We start from the raw sequence: 17,210 nt of genomic DNA, 5'->3' as shown, positions 1-17,210 counted from the left end.
CCAGTATTTGCATGAAGGGAATTTAAGCTATACAATTATCTGATTTTGAAATTCTGAAAATATTTATGATAATATAAAAATTATTTATTAACAAACAACCGACTTAAAAATCAGTCAAAATACACACAACAAGATCTATATGTTATAATTGAACAAATTCAGTAACATCATTTGTACTACTTGCATTGAGTAAACCATTATTAATTGAATTATCTTTTGGCATAGTTGCAAGTAGATTTTGAATCAAGTTAAGAGTATATGGAGAGCACTTGTTTAAATCAAATACAACGTCTCCGTTATCATCGGCAATAAATTCTGGATTATGAGTACAAATGACCTGAATAATATCATAAGCATCTTCATCTCTTTTAAGACAGCTAATTTGTCTGCCAATAAAGCTAACATCAAATTGATCCATTTTAAGGTGTTCTTTTGCAGGATCAGGATTTGGTACTGAAAAGGATGGGCTATCATGAGAAATCTTGAAAATTTGGTCTGTTGCTTTAACATCATCAGGAATTTGAGGTACCACTAATTTGATGTTTTCGATGAGAGATTTTGTAGCTTTTGTCCATTTTTCTGTATTGCCTTTATCAAAAATCTTAAATTCGCTTGAAACTCTGTCTCTCAAGTATTGAATACAGTATTTCATTTCGGACGTTTCATCGACGTTTTGCAAAATCTGGTTAATGCATTTATTAAATGTGTTAATAAAATCTGTTGGAGTTGAGAATTTGTTGTGACTTAGCTTTTCTCGCATTTCAAAAAAATCTTTAAAGAAAGGAACCTCGAAATTAAATTGTTTCATATAGAGCTGCAATCCTTCGCCTAATGGCTCTGATAATATCTTTTCAAGAAGCTCTATACACATTGCACACTCTTCTATTTTCATTTTTACTTTTTTTCTCTCTCACCAAAAAAACTGCAATATATAAAACTATCTGGATCTGAATGACAATTATTCTAATCATACAAAATTTCCCATTAAAACTATTTGAAAATGAAGGATATGGCTTTTTGGAATTGTTCAAAGATGCTAAATCCATAATGTAATACGGAGAAGTTAAATAAGCAACCTTAGGATGCCTTATATTGACCAACTAGATAGCAATTAAAGCCTAATTTCTCGAATTATAAGATCGCCCTTTTGTTTTGTTGTCAAAAAAACACAAATACTTTAAATAAATAGTTAACTTTATTTTGTCCAATGAATGGTAAAATCTTGCCTAATGAAAAGAAAAGAAATAAATCATTTAAAAAAAAAGAAAGAATTACTTGCCAGAAACTAACTTCTGTCCTTCTGTAGCGAAGATAAGGGAGTTTTCTGGTTGGTTAACATAATCGTCGCCGCACCATAAGTAGTATGCGGCAAGGAGGGACAAACCGCCGAGCATGCAAGAGAAGAATGGGAACCAGAAGTTACCAACAAGAGAGATTCCTGGCTTTGGCTTTCTCTGAATGAGTTCTACGTAGACGACATTCTTTAATGTAAAATTTCCTGTACAATTTTCTGATGTAACATTTTCTGATGTAACATTTTCTGTGCTTGGAATAATTGCTTGCTTGATCTTTTCATATTCAGCCCAGTTAGCAACGACGCGGACAAGATGACTGACGTTATCATGAGCGCAGTTTGTATCGAACGGCTGCTTAGCACAGAAATAAATTGGTTTTGTTCTGTTTGCAAATGTGTGTGATGAATTAGTGATATAACTTTCTACAAACTCTGTATAGGTAAGCTCTGTAATATTTACTGAGCGCGCTGCTGCTAAGAACAAATAGAACATTTGAATCATGTTCGTCAAAACCGTTTTCAGGGGAAGACGATCAGTATTCAATTATACTTTTATCTATGTTGATGTAAAATATACAATCTGCATATGTGTTTTCTAAATGAATACAAAACATAAAGGCTCAATCTATAAAATTTGAAATCTCAAAATTTTTGTAATTTCACCCTAAGACTTAATAATAAGCAGTTTTCAATTATCTATATCTTTAATTTTGACTGGTTTCTAAAAATTGAGCATTTTTCCCCATTGATTTCCATTAATGAGTGGGAGTTATATGAATCAAGGATAAAATCATTATAAATTTATATCAATACCATGTTATATAAAAATAGGTAGTTTATCTCCTCTTATTTTTTAATGCACAAAATGAAATTTTGCCAATGCAATAATTATTGTTGTTTATAACTTTCATACGTCAGAAGAAATTTCATAGTATTAAAGCCATATGAAAAAGATGTTCTGAACTATCTTTTTAATTATGTATTGCTGCATAAAGATGATGTATTTCCTCAAATTCTGTTTTTATATTATTATTCTCTGCTGCAAAATGAAGGTCAGTATAACCTGTTCTATATATACTAAGGGTATAAGCACATTGAAAGAGAAAATGTTCATAAGAGAAATGATTTTTGATACGCAATAATATCATATTTTTGATTTAAATTAACAAAATATTGCATGTATAATAATTCATTGAATACAAAATTGAATTCTCTGCAATGTTCATTCTCTGATAATGTCACAAAATCCATATGATGCGAAACAAGCTCATCTTTCAAACTCTCATTTAAGAATTACATTGAAAGGTAGAATTAGTCATAATTTTCAGAATTGTCACTTTTTGGTAATTCTAATTTTTTTTTATGTCAGGAGAAAAAGAGAACAGTAAGCAATGGAAAACAATACCATTAGACTCCATATCAGAAGAAAAATTACAAGATCGTTACAATTTGATATTATCAATTAAAGAATACGCAAAAAAGGATGAATTTATAAAAACTTTCCTACAAAAAATATCAGCTGCGAAAGACGCAGAAGCAAAAATATTGAAAGCTTTATACTTGTTATCAATCCCACCTTCATATTCATACAAACATACTTACGAATATGCATTATCAATTTTAGAAGAAACCAATAAATTCCATGATAAAATTAAATTCAACTTTGCATTCCAACTTGTTGAGGCTGCATCACATTTGAATAAAGCTGAAGAATTATATGAAAATCCAAAACTTAAAACAATTCTTAATGAAAAGGAACCACATATGTACGCTGTACTACACTTAGCATTATGCATCGCATCTAATCATCCTACTAGAGATACATATACTCTTCCAAAAGATTTAAGAATTTCAGCTTTAATACTCTTCTACATGGGCAAAAACGGACTCTATCTTTCAGAATTCGATGTGGCTGCCCAATATTTCATGCAAACAATTCACTATGCCCGCGATTCTTATGATATCAAAAAATCTGCGAATAATTACTTATCTCTTTCCTTATTCTTAGCAGGAGATTCTAAGAGATCATTTGACACCCTCTGTGCCAAAGATGTTGCAACAGATCAAGAATTTTTACAATTTTGGGAATTCGACCACAATGTTGCCAGTTTGAAAATTCCAAAAGAAGCTTCCTTTTTAGCTGAACCTATCAGACACCAATACTCTATTAGAGTTCTTCGTGATTTTGCTCAAACATGTAAATCTGTTCAAATCGTATATATTTCTGATGTTCTTGGTAAATACACCGACAGTGCAATTCATGCCCTTACAAATTCCGGTGAATTTGAAATTATAACTGATGAAGATGGAAATATCGACTTCATCGAGTTGGACATTTCACAAATAGTAGAAGAAAGGAAGAAGGAAGTTATTGAATTGTCAAAGAAAGCTCCTGATATGTTCGTTTCTAAATAAATTTAAACTTATTTTTATTTAATAAATCTTTTTAATCAACCAATATTTTTCCCCATTTAATTAATATAGAATTAAGAAAATTGTTAAATAATACTGAAAGATGAAGAATAATTTTTTTCCAATGTTCAAAATTCCAAACTTTTTGTCTTATATTCAATTATGACTATTTATGGATTTCATATTATTCTATCCAAATGGACGATCTAAGTTAATTATTTTTGATGGAAGAAAAAAATTGGAAAAAATTCAGATTGAATATTTCATGTGTTTGAATAAGAGACAAATTATCAATTCTTTTGAATCTAATTTTCATTATTTTGGAATGATTCAAAAACCATGTTACGCCCCTATATTTAACTTTTCTGAATTCCTTGATAATTCGATAATTTCTGACTGTGAAATTATCTTGGATGATGGCGAGCCTCCAATTAAAGCGCACAAATTAATTCTTGCAAATTCTTCATCATTTTTCCTCAATATATTTACAGCACAAATGGAAGAATCTGCAACAGGCAAAGTACCTATTACAAAAAATCCAGGAAAGCTCCTTAGAAGAGTTATCAACTGGATGTACGACGGCAAAATTCAATATAACGATGATAACAAAGACCTTTTACGACTGTACGAGATATCCTTATATTATGGAGTTTTAGTATTAAACGAAAGCTTACAAAAATTAATTCGTGAAAAAATCAAAACAGAAGATATTCTTGACTACTGTGATTTTTGCTTTAACGAAGAACTCTCTCGTACTCTTGAGTTTTTGGCCGAATTAATTGGAGAAAATATTGGCGAATTTACAGACTTAGAAAAATTATCACAAATATTAGATGTTAAAACATTTTCTTTAGCATTGAAATCATCCAAACTCAATACACGTGAAAAACTTCAAAAAATTAGTAAATTCATAGGAGACTATACAATGGAGGGTAATGATATCTCAGACCTCAAAGACGCCTTAAATAAGTCTTCTGATAAAGGTACTATTAATAAAGATCAATTAAAGAAGGAATTCCCAGAACTTTCAGTTTTATTAGATGACTGACTTGGTTAGAATGTTATTAATAAATATTTGATATCTTATTTCTATGAAAATTTAAAATTTAAATAAGAATGAAAATTTTATTACAAAATATGTCCTAATAGTTAATAATAAGAGCATCAAGTACTGAGTGTATGACTACTTGTATGGTGTATTTCAATAAAAGTAGAAATATATTTTGAAAATATTATATTATTCATTTTTGATTGATATTCTTTGTAAATTCATCAAGAAATGCACGAACGTCAGCTAAGTTTTGCAATTTTTCTGGCTTAAAGGACAAAATGAATACTATTGAATCAAATTTCAATCCTTTCGTCAATTCAATGCATAATAATTCGAACATTTGATTTTCTAAGCCAATCATAACATCTGTATCAACATATCCGTCTGTTTTTTCAGTTTTGATAATTGTTCCAACTCCTGGAATTCCGTTGTGAATGATAACGACAGCATCTGTATCATACACTGATATCGCAATTTCAAATTCGCCGTTTTGAAATTGCTTAATAGTTTTTAGTTGGCTCATTTTGATTTTGAAAAGTGACAAAATTATTTGAGTTCTTCAAAAGTCATGCATTATTTCTTCTCATTAGAACCATTTAAGATGTTTGTGAGTACCTCTGACATGAATACGGTAGAATACATATAATTTAGGCTTTATATACATCATCTCTAACTTTTGTGAAATCACTCATTTTTGAGGGTGCTTAGATTGGATGTATCTTTTCATTGAATGAGCATAATAAGAAAATACTTAGAGATATATTCATATACATGAAGTAGGGTGTATTGCTTGTGTATTGACCCTGAATGCAATTAGATTTATATCCTCAAAAAATAGATTTTATTGCCCTCAATTCAAGTAGATTTAATTCGTAGTTTTTGATTGATAGAACACCATTGACAAAAATCTAGCAGTCCCAATATCTATGTATTGGCAAAATATTATTTGGTTATCATTTCAATATGCTTTATTTTATATTCATGGTAATTGGATTGGAATTCAATAAAACATGATTCTAAATCGACCAATTTTGCTTTATTTCAGTGATTTCATGTTATAAAGTACTATTACTTGCAATAAAACACATAAGGTGATTTAGAAATTTCAAATTTTGGTGTAAAATATAAACAATTCATTAATTGAGATTCTTTTATTGTATTAGAAAGAAATGCATATAAATATGAAAAGAAACGAGATGTTTTATTTTGAGCAAAACGGTCAATAAAAAAAAATAAATAAATGACACAGGATTATACACCAAACGCTTCTTTTGTTGATTTCGCTGGTGAAGATGATATAAATATTGAAATAGATCACGCCATATCAGAATTGAATTTTGAAGAAGCTGGAAAACTCCAAGCTTCATTAAACAATGATAATTCGGAAGAAATACAGCGTCAAGTTGATGGAGCCTTGGCAAGAAATCAATCCTTGATCGAAGGATATCATCAAGATGCCGAGAAAAGCATTATTCAGATCGAATTGGAGATTGATACCAAGCTTTCGAAATTAGTTAAAGATTACAAAAATCGTTTTCTCCAGATGAAGGCTGCTCAGTTGGAAGAAATAGAACAGCTCAGAAGTGAATGGATTTCTTCTCATGATCGTGCAGAACAGCTTGGAAATCAAAAGGTTGAAAGCCTTCTTTATACATCTAAGGTATTGGCTAATTGCAAGTGTTTTGATGAAGCCAAAACCTTAAGAAACAACGTACAAGAAAATACAGACAATATTCTCAAGAACGAGTGCAAAGAAATAGATAACCATTACAAACAACACATGATCAATATGATTGCAAGACATGAATCCATGCTTGATGGCCTCTACAACCAATTACTCAACGATATTAAAATTATTGAAGGACAAGGCAAGATTGATCGTTCTGTTGTTAAATCACAAGAAAAGATCGGAATTGCTATGTCTCCTTCTAAATCAATTCAAAATGTTGCTACATCTCGTGATATTTCAATGAATGATAAAAAACTTATTATTTCTCAGCTTTCTCCAAGAAAATCACCTAGTCCAAGCTCAAAATCACCACGTTCTCCTAGATCACCAAGATCTCCTGTAGCTCCTGGCGCTTATATGTCACCACTTAGCCCAAGATATTAAATTGCATTTGTCTAATTTGTAAATGATTTAATTTCAATATATTGTACTACTTTTTTCAAAAAATTAATAATTTTATCGAATGAAATTTCATAAATGAAGCTGTTTATACAGTGTATTTGTCATTTTGCCTATGCTTTAGGCGTTCGATCATTCCTAACCCACAGTTTAAATGAGCTTGATTTCTTGATATAAAATTTTATTGGAATCTGAGCAAAACGAATTAAAATATTTTTATTTTATAACAATGTTAGTTTAAATTGCAACCAATTTTACATCCGAAACGCAATTTTGTAAACTTCAGAAGATGTCGTCCTTGAACACAGTAGTTTTTGCGACATTTATTGTTGGGACAGTCTTCACTCTATTATTTAAAGTTGCAAGGATCATATCTATGCCAAAAGGAAAAGGCCCTGATCAATGGAAAGCGATAGTCAGATATTGTTTCCTTTATTATGCCCTTAATGTCGGCATAATGATAACAGAACCATATATTTTCCAACGTATGTTAGATTCCAATTTGACTCCTGAAGAAATGACATCAATTTTTGCAGCTCCATTAATTATCAAAGCAATAGTTAAATTTATTCCATTACGTGTTATCAAAATGACAGGTGTAGCACCTCTTCTTATTGGTGCTGGTGCACTTGCATCAATAGCTACATTATTAAGAACAAAAAAGCATTTTGATACACTTTGTGTTGCTCAAGTTGCAATAGCAATGGCAAGAGAAGCATTCTCATACGCAATGAGTGATTGGAAGCTCGGTGAAGGTTCTCATGAAAAAACATCAGATGCATTTTTCAACGCTGTTGTTTCAGCTGTACATGTTTTAATGACAACAGTATTAGCATTTGTTAGCAAGTATCTCAAAACATACTACGAAGACAAGCAAATCTTTTTCATTGGAACCATTATTTGTTTAGTAATAATTCCTTCTTCTCTGATTACAATTAAGAAGAAACCATATCCATTCAGACATCAGCAATCGAAACCAGGCGTTTCTGGTGTAGCAATTATCTTATTCTTTACAATTTTAGAAACTTACTTCACACCACGAATTCAGCAATATATTACACGCTCAGAATGCGTAATTCCACTCGAATACTTATTTGCTATCACTCTTATTATGACATACCTCGCAGAAACAGTAGTTTCATTCTTTGATATTAATAATAAAGCAGTTTACATTTTAATTGGTTCAATGCTACTGCTTACCATTATATCCCTTGTAATACATATTTCCTTTGATTCAAAACCATTAGTTTTCATTTTATTAATGGTCGGAACAATTTTGACAAAAATTGGCCGTTTGGCATTGGATCATATCGGAAATACACCCATAGAGAATACAGTAATCGCTGTTGCGTTCACATATCTTTCATACAAACTTTTCAGTTTTGATGTTAAGACAAATGTGAAAATTTGCATTGGATCTGCACTTTTAACATTGATTTCGTCGATCGCGCACTTGTATAAAGGTAATGATCCAGCCGTCGACGAATTACAGCAAAATCTTCTTTAATATCATGTTTTATCGGAAATATTATTAATAATAAACTATACTTAGAATTGTTTTTTATAACTAAACATGTTTTCTTTTGAAAATGAACAAATTTCAATCCAAAATCCATCATTTTACACCAAATAGCCATCTAAAGCAAATGAACAACAATTAAAAGTGAAAACAAGCCATTGTAATGCATATTTGTTCTCATAAAACTTGATAATTAATGTGATGAAAATAATTTACTTTGATAGATCAAAAATTCTATATTTTATATATAGAATTTTCGTAGTTTATGATTTTGCTTCTTTAAAACTCTATTTTGTCATATTTTTTTATAATTTTATAATTTCATAATGGAACAAAATAACAATTTCGTTCCTGTTTCATTTGGAAAAAATGGGGCCAGTGGTCTAACAAATGATAACACCAAGCCAAAAAATGCATTGTTTAGAGAAAATAGAGACGAAATTTGTGTTCCTTACGAAGGAACGAAAAGAATTTTAAAAGAAATAGGTCCAATGCCACCTAAAAGGGCTACACCACCTCCTTTTCCTGTTACTCAAGAATTTCAAGTTGGTCAAAATGAAAAACCAATTACTTCTCTCAAAGTTAATGATACTGGCTTTAAGTTTTATACAGGAGGAGAAAATAGTACCATTTTTTACTTTGATTTATCATCAATGAAAGCAAATGGAGTAAGATGTCAAATTAGAATCGAATTAGACGAAAATTACAGTATATCCGACATCGATACAAACGTAGATCAAACACTTATAGCAGCAGCATCCGGATCTCCTATTATTCGTATCTTTGATCCAAAAGGACTTAAAAAATATGAATCTCGACGAGGAGACATGTATATTTACGACACAACTCATACTTACGGACATACAGCCGCAGTTACTGGGCTCCAATTTCGTCCTGGATCTACCGATGAGCTTGCAACTTGTTCTCAAGATGGCACATTACGTTTTTGGAAGGTCGACCACATGGAAGAGCAAGTTATGATATACAGATTAGGAAAACAAGGCGGCATAAGGTTCCCTGGCTACGCAATGCGCTGGACCAATGATGGAAATGCCGTATTTGTTTCATCCAACGACCAAACTCTTTCATTATATGACAATTCAGGTAATTCACGTCAAGCATCGATGCAGATACCTCTTCCCAATGTCTGCGGCTCGATTGCTATTAGTCCTGATGGAAATCACGTTTGTACTCGTGAATTAACTAACAAAGGTGTCCAATTATGGGATATCAGGAACATAAATGAACCATTATGGAATATCCTTAGTGATTCACGCGGCCAATCCATATGTTTCTCACCAAATGGCGAAAATCTTTTAGTTGGCGAATCAGTTCTAAAAACTTCGAAAAAAGGTGGATCAATTAAAATTGTTTCCACTTTATCTGGCGATCTAAAGGATGAAGTTTTGATGCCATCAAATGTTGGTGTTAATGCTTTGCAATGGCATGAATCAACAAACCAAATTTACGCTGGTTGTAGCGATGGAATTTGTCGAATTTTGTTTGATAAAGATTTATCAAAGAAAGGAGCATTGAGAGCACTAGAAAACGGTGTTGTATTCAAGAAAGACACCGATGATGCAGTCATAGGTGCTTTGATACCGAAATTCGTCGATCCAGAAACAGAAAGAGTCATTCACGGTTTCTGGTTCCCATTTGCTCCAGTCGAGAAAAGAGAAAAGAGAGCAAAACAACTCCCTGTTGCTCCTCTTTGGGGAGAAGGTTTCAAAGGAAGAATTGCAACTCATCCTTTGCAGAAAGAACTCGAAGAACTCGGTGCTGTTGATAAACCTGAAGATGATGACATCGTGGAATCACTCAAGAAACACGCAGATAAGGATAAAATTGGTTACTTCACAAAATATAGAGATCCAAACGACGACCAAAATTAATTCGTTAAATATTTTGTTTGTTTGTATATAAAATAGAACATTTTCACCATATTTTATATAATGAATATGTAGTGCTAAAATTTCAGGCTGATGTCATCTAAATTGGAGGAGCTATGAGATGATCAAATCTCAGAGTTGCTAGGAAGTTGTCCATTTATTATCTCCTAACTACGCTCTTAGATGTTCTGCTATTCCAAATTGCCTAACATCCTTTTGCTATAACTTGGAAAAAATTTTAATCAAGACTTATATCTACGATGATGGGTTCAATAGAATAAGCTATCTATGACTTACAAAGTATATTATCATAAATTCTGGCTGATATTTATTAATATTAAGAGTTAGATTTGAATTTTCTTTAAACTTTTTCATATTTTCCGTGTGTAGATATTCTAATTCTCTGAGTATTTGAGATTCAGGTGCAATTTGTGCATAGTATTATCCAATCAGATGAATAATTTGTTCTAAGTGATTTGAACAAGTTTCTCAGACTTAGATTCTTTTATCAATCTTAATTTTGCCTTAGTATATTGATACAATCCCCACAATTTTCATTATTTCATAATATAAATTTTTATAAAATTATTTAGATAAATATAGAGAAACTAGCAATGATTAAAATAAACATTATTTAGATATTCTTATAAACGTTGAGGAAGCCTTCAATCTTGCTATTAAGCTCATAATAAATATAATTTAATGCGCAAGGAGGGAGTGCTTGCCATGTTTCGATAGGTGCTTGGATAAATTGCATTTGACCAAGGTAAACTTGCCAATAGCTGTGCTGAAGCTTTGCAGAAACAAAAGCCTTACGACAATTAATGTAATAGACGCCATTAACTTTTGTAATTTTAATAATGGTGCCACCCAAAGAAGCAGCTCTATATCCATTAATTGGCTGATTCATATCAATTCTGTTGAAGAGCTGTTTGGAAAGCGAAGACCATTTGGCACGATTGAAATAATCTTGAACTCTATTTCGTTCAAGATTGAACTCGTTTGCAATTTGATCAACAAGTGAATTAAGATCACTAGTTGAATAATCTCTTTCAAGTTTATTAACGTTGGCATCGTAAACTGAACAAAGTGTTGCTCCAAATGGTTGACCGCCAGAGCATTCAATAAGATGTTGCCATAGATAAGGAGGAATTTCATCGTTTGAAATTGGATTAAGATATGGTTTGACAATTCTGCCTAGACACTTATCTTTTTTCATACGAATTTTATCATAGCTATTGACTTGAGCTGAAAGAAGAAAAATCAAAATCATTGAAAATTGTGTCATTTGACAACACTGACATGTCAAAAACTTTTGAATCCATTATTTATGCAAAACTATTAACACTATGTTATTCTTTATAAAATCAACCAATTTTTAGTTGAAAATTTATAATTTGGAATTAGATTTGAATTTTTTTGAGATTTCCTGAGTTATGGTTACCTACAAACATCATGAACTATTAACGTGTTACATATTTTATAATCCAAAATAGCAAAATTGATTTTTTACTATAATATTATATATCTAAACTATTTTTAGATTTTTTTTTATTTTGTTTAGATTGACATGACTCTGAATTTCGAAGACATTGCTGCTCATATAAGCAATTATATTAAGAATGAAAACTTCTTCGATACATTCAAGATCGGAGACATCAAGACAATCATGAAATACTCACGTTTAACCGCTGATCAGTACGTTACTCTTCTCAAACAATCTCATTCAACTATTAATGCCAAAGAATTATATGTGTGTACACGAAATACAAAAGTTACTATCCAAAATCTCGATGAAGTTGTTTTAATTCTGAATTCTCTCAAAAAATACATGAAATTCAATATATTTGATGGGATCATTGATGTTTTAAAACAAAATGAGAAAGAAATGAGTGATTTTACACAGGAAATTAAAAAACTTCAAGATAAATTAAAAGCGTTTCCAAATGAAACTGGAAATGTAACCAAAGATTTGACGGCCGATGTAACTAATGAAAATTATAATCATTCACAAGATATTTTAACTAAAATCACAGAACTTAAGGAATCTAGTGATTTTGAAACCGTTTACAAATTCCTTGATGAACTTTCTTGGAAAGGAAACAATGAAATGATTTCAAAATCAATCGAAGCAGGACTTTGGCAAAAGATTGCTCCTATAGAATATGATTGGAATTTTGAGAGGAATGTCCTTCATTTTGCAAGTGAAAACGGAAATCTTGATGTTGTTCAATATCTTATCTCAGTCGGAGCTAATAAAGAAGCAAAGGATAATGATGGATATACTCCACTTATTTGGGCATCACAAAATGGTAAACTTGACGTTGTTCAATATCTTATCTCAGTTGGAGCTAATAAAGAAGCAAAGGATAATTCTGGATATACTCCACTCATTCATGCATCATTTCAAGGTCATCTTAAAATTGTTCAATATCTTATCTCAGTTGTAGCTAATAAAGAAACAAAGTCTAATGGTGGATGGACTCCACTCATTTATGCATTAATTAATGGTCAACTTGATGTTGTTCAATATCTTATCTCTATTGGAACTGATAAAGAAGCAAAGGATAATGATGGATATACTCCACTTATTTGGGCATCACAAAATGGCCGACTTAACATTGTTCAATATCTTATCTCAGTTGGAGCTAATAAAGAAGCAAAGGATAATTCTGGATATACTCCACTCATTTGGGCATCAATTATTGGTCAACTTGAAGTTGTTAAATATCTTATCTCAGTTGGGGCTGATAAGGAAGCAAAGAATTATAATGGAAAATCTGCCCTCGATGTTGCTTCAGTCTCTGTGAGAAAATATTTATCATCAATTTGAATTATTATTTTCTTTACATAATAAAAAGTAAAACAAACTAGAGACCATTAGCATACGTAGAAAAAGCATGTTTAGGACAGATTATTGGGATAAAATAGTTTATAATACGTTAACTGCGATTTCCCAATCTAAAAGTCAAATCGAATAAATTTCAATGTTTCCTTAAGACAAAAGTGACATTTTTTATGAGTAAAATTAAACATTTTAAGGGTGCACCCGTATGTACGTTTATTTGAGAGGAGGATTACCCTCTCAATTTTGAGGGATTCGTTAGTTTATTTTCTCGATGAATATGCAATAAAATTTGATTTTTACCTTATCAATATACTTCATATAATATACACATGTTCATGTAAAAACTTTTTTCCAAAATCCTCAGGAATTAAGGGATTTTTGAATTTTAAGAATTTTTTTCGAATTTTTTCGAAAAAAAATATTTTCAGAACAGCCTTAACGGCTAAGATTTAGGAACAATGTTAAGTATCAAAAAGAAAGGAGGTCTGATATAGATATGGCAGTCCCAACGGGAACCGCGGTAATTTACCGAGGTTTCCGCACACCGGTTCCTTTTTTTAGGAATTTTTTAGATTAAAAAATATGCTTTGTAAATCATTTTTTGTAAATCGGCAAAAATTTGGAAATATTCTGACGACAATAAATCTGGGAATAGTATTTTAAATACGAGAACAACCTATTTAAAAGTGTTTCGATAGATTTTGTATAATTTCAAATTTTCGCATATAGCTTTCCGTGAATTACCGTGATTTTACCGCCACATCAATAGTTTACGACACTTTTTCCGTAAATTAAGTAGTTTACTGCACTTTTTCCGTAAAATTGAGTTACGGGAATCCGTAAGATTACCGTACCTCACTTCTAGTTGAAAATAGCATTAGTATATAATAAATAGATATATTATTCATATTTTTGATTTTGAATTACGGAAAAAGTGAGTTCAGAACTTCCAATTATTATTTGATTAATTATGTTAAAAATACTATAAGGAATTAAAATACATAATGTTGAAATTTGAATTACGGAAAAAGTGAGGGTGAAAGTGAAGTGAAAAAGTAAGATATTTTTTGTTGAAATAATCATAGTTGTACAATTTTGAAACTATATGTAAAGCTATAAATTGAATAAATTCAAAAACAAAAATTGTTTATTCTTATTAATAAATTTATATTAATCAATATTTGAACAACCCGTAATTAAAATTGAATTCCTCTTAAAATTTAATCCATACGTTAATTTTTAATTTGCTCGGCGAATGCCGAGCTTCCCTACTTCTCTTGTCATTCCTTCAAAAACTCTAATCTCATCGCACTTACAAACATCATGATTTGATGTATTGTCGAGAAATCTTAGACTTGTTTGTCATTTGATTATAGCATTTGAAAGTCATCTCGAAAATCGATTAACAAGACAATTTCCCAAACATCTACATACAAGTAGATGATGGTAAACCCATTAGAGTTGTTTTGCTATGATTCCTCCAATCTTATGATGAGAAAAATCATATCAAAACAGCTCTAATCGAACATTCTACACAGCTTAGCATCCAGGTAGTTCCAAGTAATGCGATTACAACATCAACGGCCAAAGCCTTTCAGAGTCCTTTAATCATTTCTTCTCATCTCAATGTGAAGTGGCCCCAAACGAACTACAAGCTGACGTTACACCGCATTACAACCCGGTTAATACGAGCATATACATTAGAGCTGCTTTGTTATGATTTCCCTCATCAATTGATGAGAGATCTCATTATGAAGCAGCTCCAATCGAACTAAAAACCTACATACAAATGAGTGAAAACAAACTCATTAGAGTTGTGTTGCTTTGATTTCTCTCATCAGAAGATGAGAAATACCAGAACAAAACAAATCTAATCAAACTTTCTACACAACTCAGCACAGTATCAATGCAAAGTAATGCGTCTGTATCGTTAACAAGCAAAGTTGTTTCGGGTCCTTCCATTTTGGAAGAATTCGGAACAACTTTGCGAATTGATAGTGTAAACCCATATACATGAAAGCGTGCATGCATAAAGACAGGTATTGTCAGCAATGACTACCTGCCCAGCTATGAGTGATCAGAGAATTACCATCTCAGGCTTTTTGAGAACGTTTCAGCCAGGACCCTCGTATGTTGACTGTGAGAAAGGCATCCTTTATCTGAAATAGATGCTTTTCCAACAATCAAATTCGAAGATCTTCGACGTTGTTGTAAAAAGAGAAGGAGAAGGAAAGAAAAGGAAGGAGAGGAAGAAGGAAAGGAAAAGAAGAAGAAGAAAAAAGAAAAAAGAAAAAAAAGAAGGACATATTAAATATAATGCGCACTTAATAGTGCCGAGGCGGCGGAGCCGCCGAGGCGCGATTTTTTTGACCCTATATTACCGCACGGCAATGTTTTTCTCGATTTTGTACAGCCCTAGATATAGACAACATATATCGTTGAAGGTTGAAAAAATCTCTAATATTTGAGCCCAAAATTTCAAATTTTAATTTTTTGAAAAAAGAGGCCACCCGTATGTACGTTTATTTGAGAGGAGGAGGATTATATTTTTGAAAGGGTGAAACATTATGAATATGTTAATTATATAATAATATGTATTATTATAAAAAAGAAAAAATAAAGCACGTTAGATTTTTCTTTCTTGATTTTTTACAAAATCTACTTAGAATTATGCAAAATATGACTAAATAATTATAAATTTCAAGTTAAATTTTAATTTTGATAAATAATTTAAATTTCAAAATATCAAGTTCAGTTCGACTATGTATGTAGTAATTCCTCAATAAAGTGCCAAAAACCTATTAAAATATATGAACATTTTCAACATTTTAATGTTTTTATTTAAAAATTTGATGGAATATGAGCTTCAAACAATTATTATGTAAATAAAAATAATTAAATATATGTATTTATTCGTATTACAACCATAGTAAGTCGATTCTTCCTTTCTTCTACTGAGTTTTGAATTTGATTTCGAATTGTAAAGAGATTCAAAGGGAAAATACTAGCGGATAAAAACTACCTCAATGAAAGGGTCATAATGGAGTCAAGTTGTATTTTTTGATATTTTTTGCTTTTCGAGCCTAAATAGGTAGCCAAGATAATGCCTAAAAATAAGGTTCTAAATTCTGAAGTTTACATGATCCTCTCGTGTGCACCCTTAAGGATGCCCCATTTGTGGAGTGTGCTATTTCAACACATTTAAGGGTTTCGTTTTGCGAAAAAACGTACAATACGCAATTTCGCTAAAAAAACATTTAGCTAGCAATTTCGACCTTTGACTCCACTCAAGACGTCACTTTTTTAATTTTGCGGTATCATATTTTTGGAAAATCTTTATGAATATTATATAAAAAGTCTCTTTAATATCTATATTTCATATTTTTATCGATTTTTAAAGTTTTTGCGAAAAGTATTCAATTATTTTTGCTATTTGGTCGGGTAAATGTCAGATTTGCGACATTTTCTGATATGATATTCAGATTCTACGTTGATAATAATGCTTATAGAACCCTCTTGCTATTGTGTCAAAATTGCGAAACCGATAGCAAAAATATCTCGCAATATCAAAATTGAGATATTGAGTGAATTATGCATTATAGAGATTAAAAATCTGATTTGTGAAAACATCTCATCAGTTTCTAGCTAATTCAAAAATCTTTACTATCTTATTCGATTAAAATGAAAAGGGAATAGTTTCATTATGCTTTAAATGACAGCCTTATAATATAATCATAGTTTTCGCTCAATATGCAGCATTTTTTTTTCGAAATCTATGGTCAATGTCCTCAATACTGATTGCTTTGCATTCATATCTCTTACATTTTCTATACCCACATCACTATTCATTGCTATTCCTATCTTTTTCATTTTTGTTTGTTTCTCATAATTTCTCAAAAAACACGATAACTTGATATTTGTAAATATCATACTTTATAACGTAAATAAGAACTTGACCTATTAAGAAAAGCAGTAATGAAAAGAAAATCTGAAATTCATAAAAATTACAAGTTTCTGATGACAATTAGCTTAATTAAACCAGGTACAAGATTATATAATTGTATTTTCT

The 17,210-nt window shown here is 31.0% G+C and overlaps 10 protein-coding genes across 10 annotated transcripts, besides 3 other annotated features; 6 read left to right on the top strand and 4 right to left on the bottom strand.

The window, feature by feature from the left end:
- Nucleotides 1-142: 142 nt before the first annotated feature.
- On the bottom strand, nucleotides 143-760 carry TVAGG3_0163340 (uncharacterized protein; the record flags this gene model as incomplete). The annotated part of the gene is made up of 1 exon (XM_001318633.1): nucleotides 143-760. The coding sequence occupies one exon, from the start codon at nucleotides 758-760 to the stop codon at nucleotides 143-145; it is 618 nt and encodes a 205-aa protein (XP_001318668.1).
- A 428-nt stretch (nucleotides 761-1,188) lies between these two features.
- On the bottom strand, nucleotides 1,189-1,789 carry TVAGG3_0163330 (uncharacterized protein; the record flags this gene model as incomplete). The annotated part of the gene is made up of 1 exon (XM_001318634.2): nucleotides 1,272-1,787. One exon carries the CDS (start codon nucleotides 1,785-1,787, stop codon nucleotides 1,272-1,274), a length of 516 nt encoding a protein of 171 aa, XP_001318669.1.
- An 811-nt stretch (nucleotides 1,790-2,600) lies between these two features.
- Nucleotides 2,601-3,727, top strand: TVAGG3_0163320 (uncharacterized protein; the record flags this gene model as incomplete). Its single annotated transcript, XM_001318635.1, has 1 exon — nucleotides 2,657-3,709. The coding sequence occupies one exon, from the start codon at nucleotides 2,657-2,659 to the stop codon at nucleotides 3,707-3,709; it is 1,053 nt and encodes a 350-aa protein (XP_001318670.1).
- Nucleotides 3,728-4,031: 304 nt separating this feature from the next.
- Nucleotides 4,032-4,786, top strand: TVAGG3_0163310 (protein ubiquitination; the record flags this gene model as incomplete). Its single annotated transcript, XM_001318636.2, has 1 exon — nucleotides 4,032-4,754. One exon carries the CDS (start codon nucleotides 4,032-4,034, stop codon nucleotides 4,752-4,754), a length of 723 nt encoding a protein of 240 aa, XP_001318671.1.
- Nucleotides 4,787-4,851: 65 nt separating this feature from the next.
- On the bottom strand, nucleotides 4,852-5,289 carry TVAGG3_0163300 (uncharacterized protein; the record flags this gene model as incomplete). Its single annotated transcript, XM_001318637.1, has 1 exon — nucleotides 4,948-5,280. One exon carries the CDS (start codon nucleotides 5,278-5,280, stop codon nucleotides 4,948-4,950), a length of 333 nt encoding a protein of 110 aa, XP_001318672.1.
- Nucleotides 5,290-5,978: 689 nt separating this feature from the next.
- TVAGG3_0163290 (uncharacterized protein) lies at nucleotides 5,979-6,897 on the top strand (the record flags this gene model as incomplete). Its single annotated transcript, XM_001318638.1, has 1 exon — nucleotides 5,998-6,870. The coding sequence occupies one exon, from the start codon at nucleotides 5,998-6,000 to the stop codon at nucleotides 6,868-6,870; it is 873 nt and encodes a 290-aa protein (XP_001318673.1).
- Nucleotides 6,898-7,174: 277 nt separating this feature from the next.
- Nucleotides 7,175-8,392, top strand: TVAGG3_0163280 (Major Facilitator Superfamily (MFS) general substrate transporter family; the record flags this gene model as incomplete). The annotated part of the gene is made up of 1 exon (XM_001318639.1): nucleotides 7,175-8,392. One exon carries the CDS (start codon nucleotides 7,175-7,177, stop codon nucleotides 8,390-8,392), a length of 1,218 nt encoding a protein of 405 aa, XP_001318674.1.
- A 334-nt stretch (nucleotides 8,393-8,726) lies between these two features.
- Nucleotides 8,727-10,674, top strand: TVAGG3_0163270 (enzyme binding; the record flags this gene model as incomplete). Its single annotated transcript, XM_001318640.1, has 1 exon — nucleotides 8,731-10,296. The coding sequence occupies one exon, from the start codon at nucleotides 8,731-8,733 to the stop codon at nucleotides 10,294-10,296; it is 1,566 nt and encodes a 521-aa protein (XP_001318675.1).
- A 132-nt stretch (nucleotides 10,675-10,806) lies between these two features.
- TVAGG3_0163260 (uncharacterized protein) lies at nucleotides 10,807-11,571 on the bottom strand (the record flags this gene model as incomplete). Its single annotated transcript, XM_001318641.1, has 1 exon — nucleotides 10,928-11,512. The coding sequence occupies one exon, from the start codon at nucleotides 11,510-11,512 to the stop codon at nucleotides 10,928-10,930; it is 585 nt and encodes a 194-aa protein (XP_001318676.1).
- A 292-nt stretch (nucleotides 11,572-11,863) lies between these two features.
- On the top strand, nucleotides 11,864-13,126 carry TVAGG3_0163250 (ankyrin repeat protein family; the record flags this gene model as incomplete). The annotated part of the gene is made up of 1 exon (XM_001318642.1): nucleotides 11,864-13,126. One exon carries the CDS (start codon nucleotides 11,864-11,866, stop codon nucleotides 13,124-13,126), a length of 1,263 nt encoding a protein of 420 aa, XP_001318677.1.
- Nucleotides 13,127-13,636: 510 nt separating this feature from the next.
- Nucleotides 13,637-15,559: a mobile genetic element.
- Nucleotides 14,358-14,431: a mobile genetic element.
- An 89-nt stretch (nucleotides 15,560-15,648) lies between the features above and the next one.
- Nucleotides 15,649-16,300: a mobile genetic element.
- Nucleotides 16,301-17,210: the final 910 nt, after the last annotated feature.

The sequence above is a fragment of the Trichomonas vaginalis genome, chromosome IV (genome assembly GCF_026262505.1).
Source record: "Trichomonas vaginalis G3 chromosome IV, whole genome shotgun sequence".
Lineage (NCBI taxonomy): Eukaryota > Parabasalia > Trichomonadida > Trichomonadidae > Trichomonas > Trichomonas vaginalis.
The sequence above is the reverse complement of the archived record's forward strand: the minus strand, read 5'-3'. Positions and strand labels throughout refer to the sequence as shown.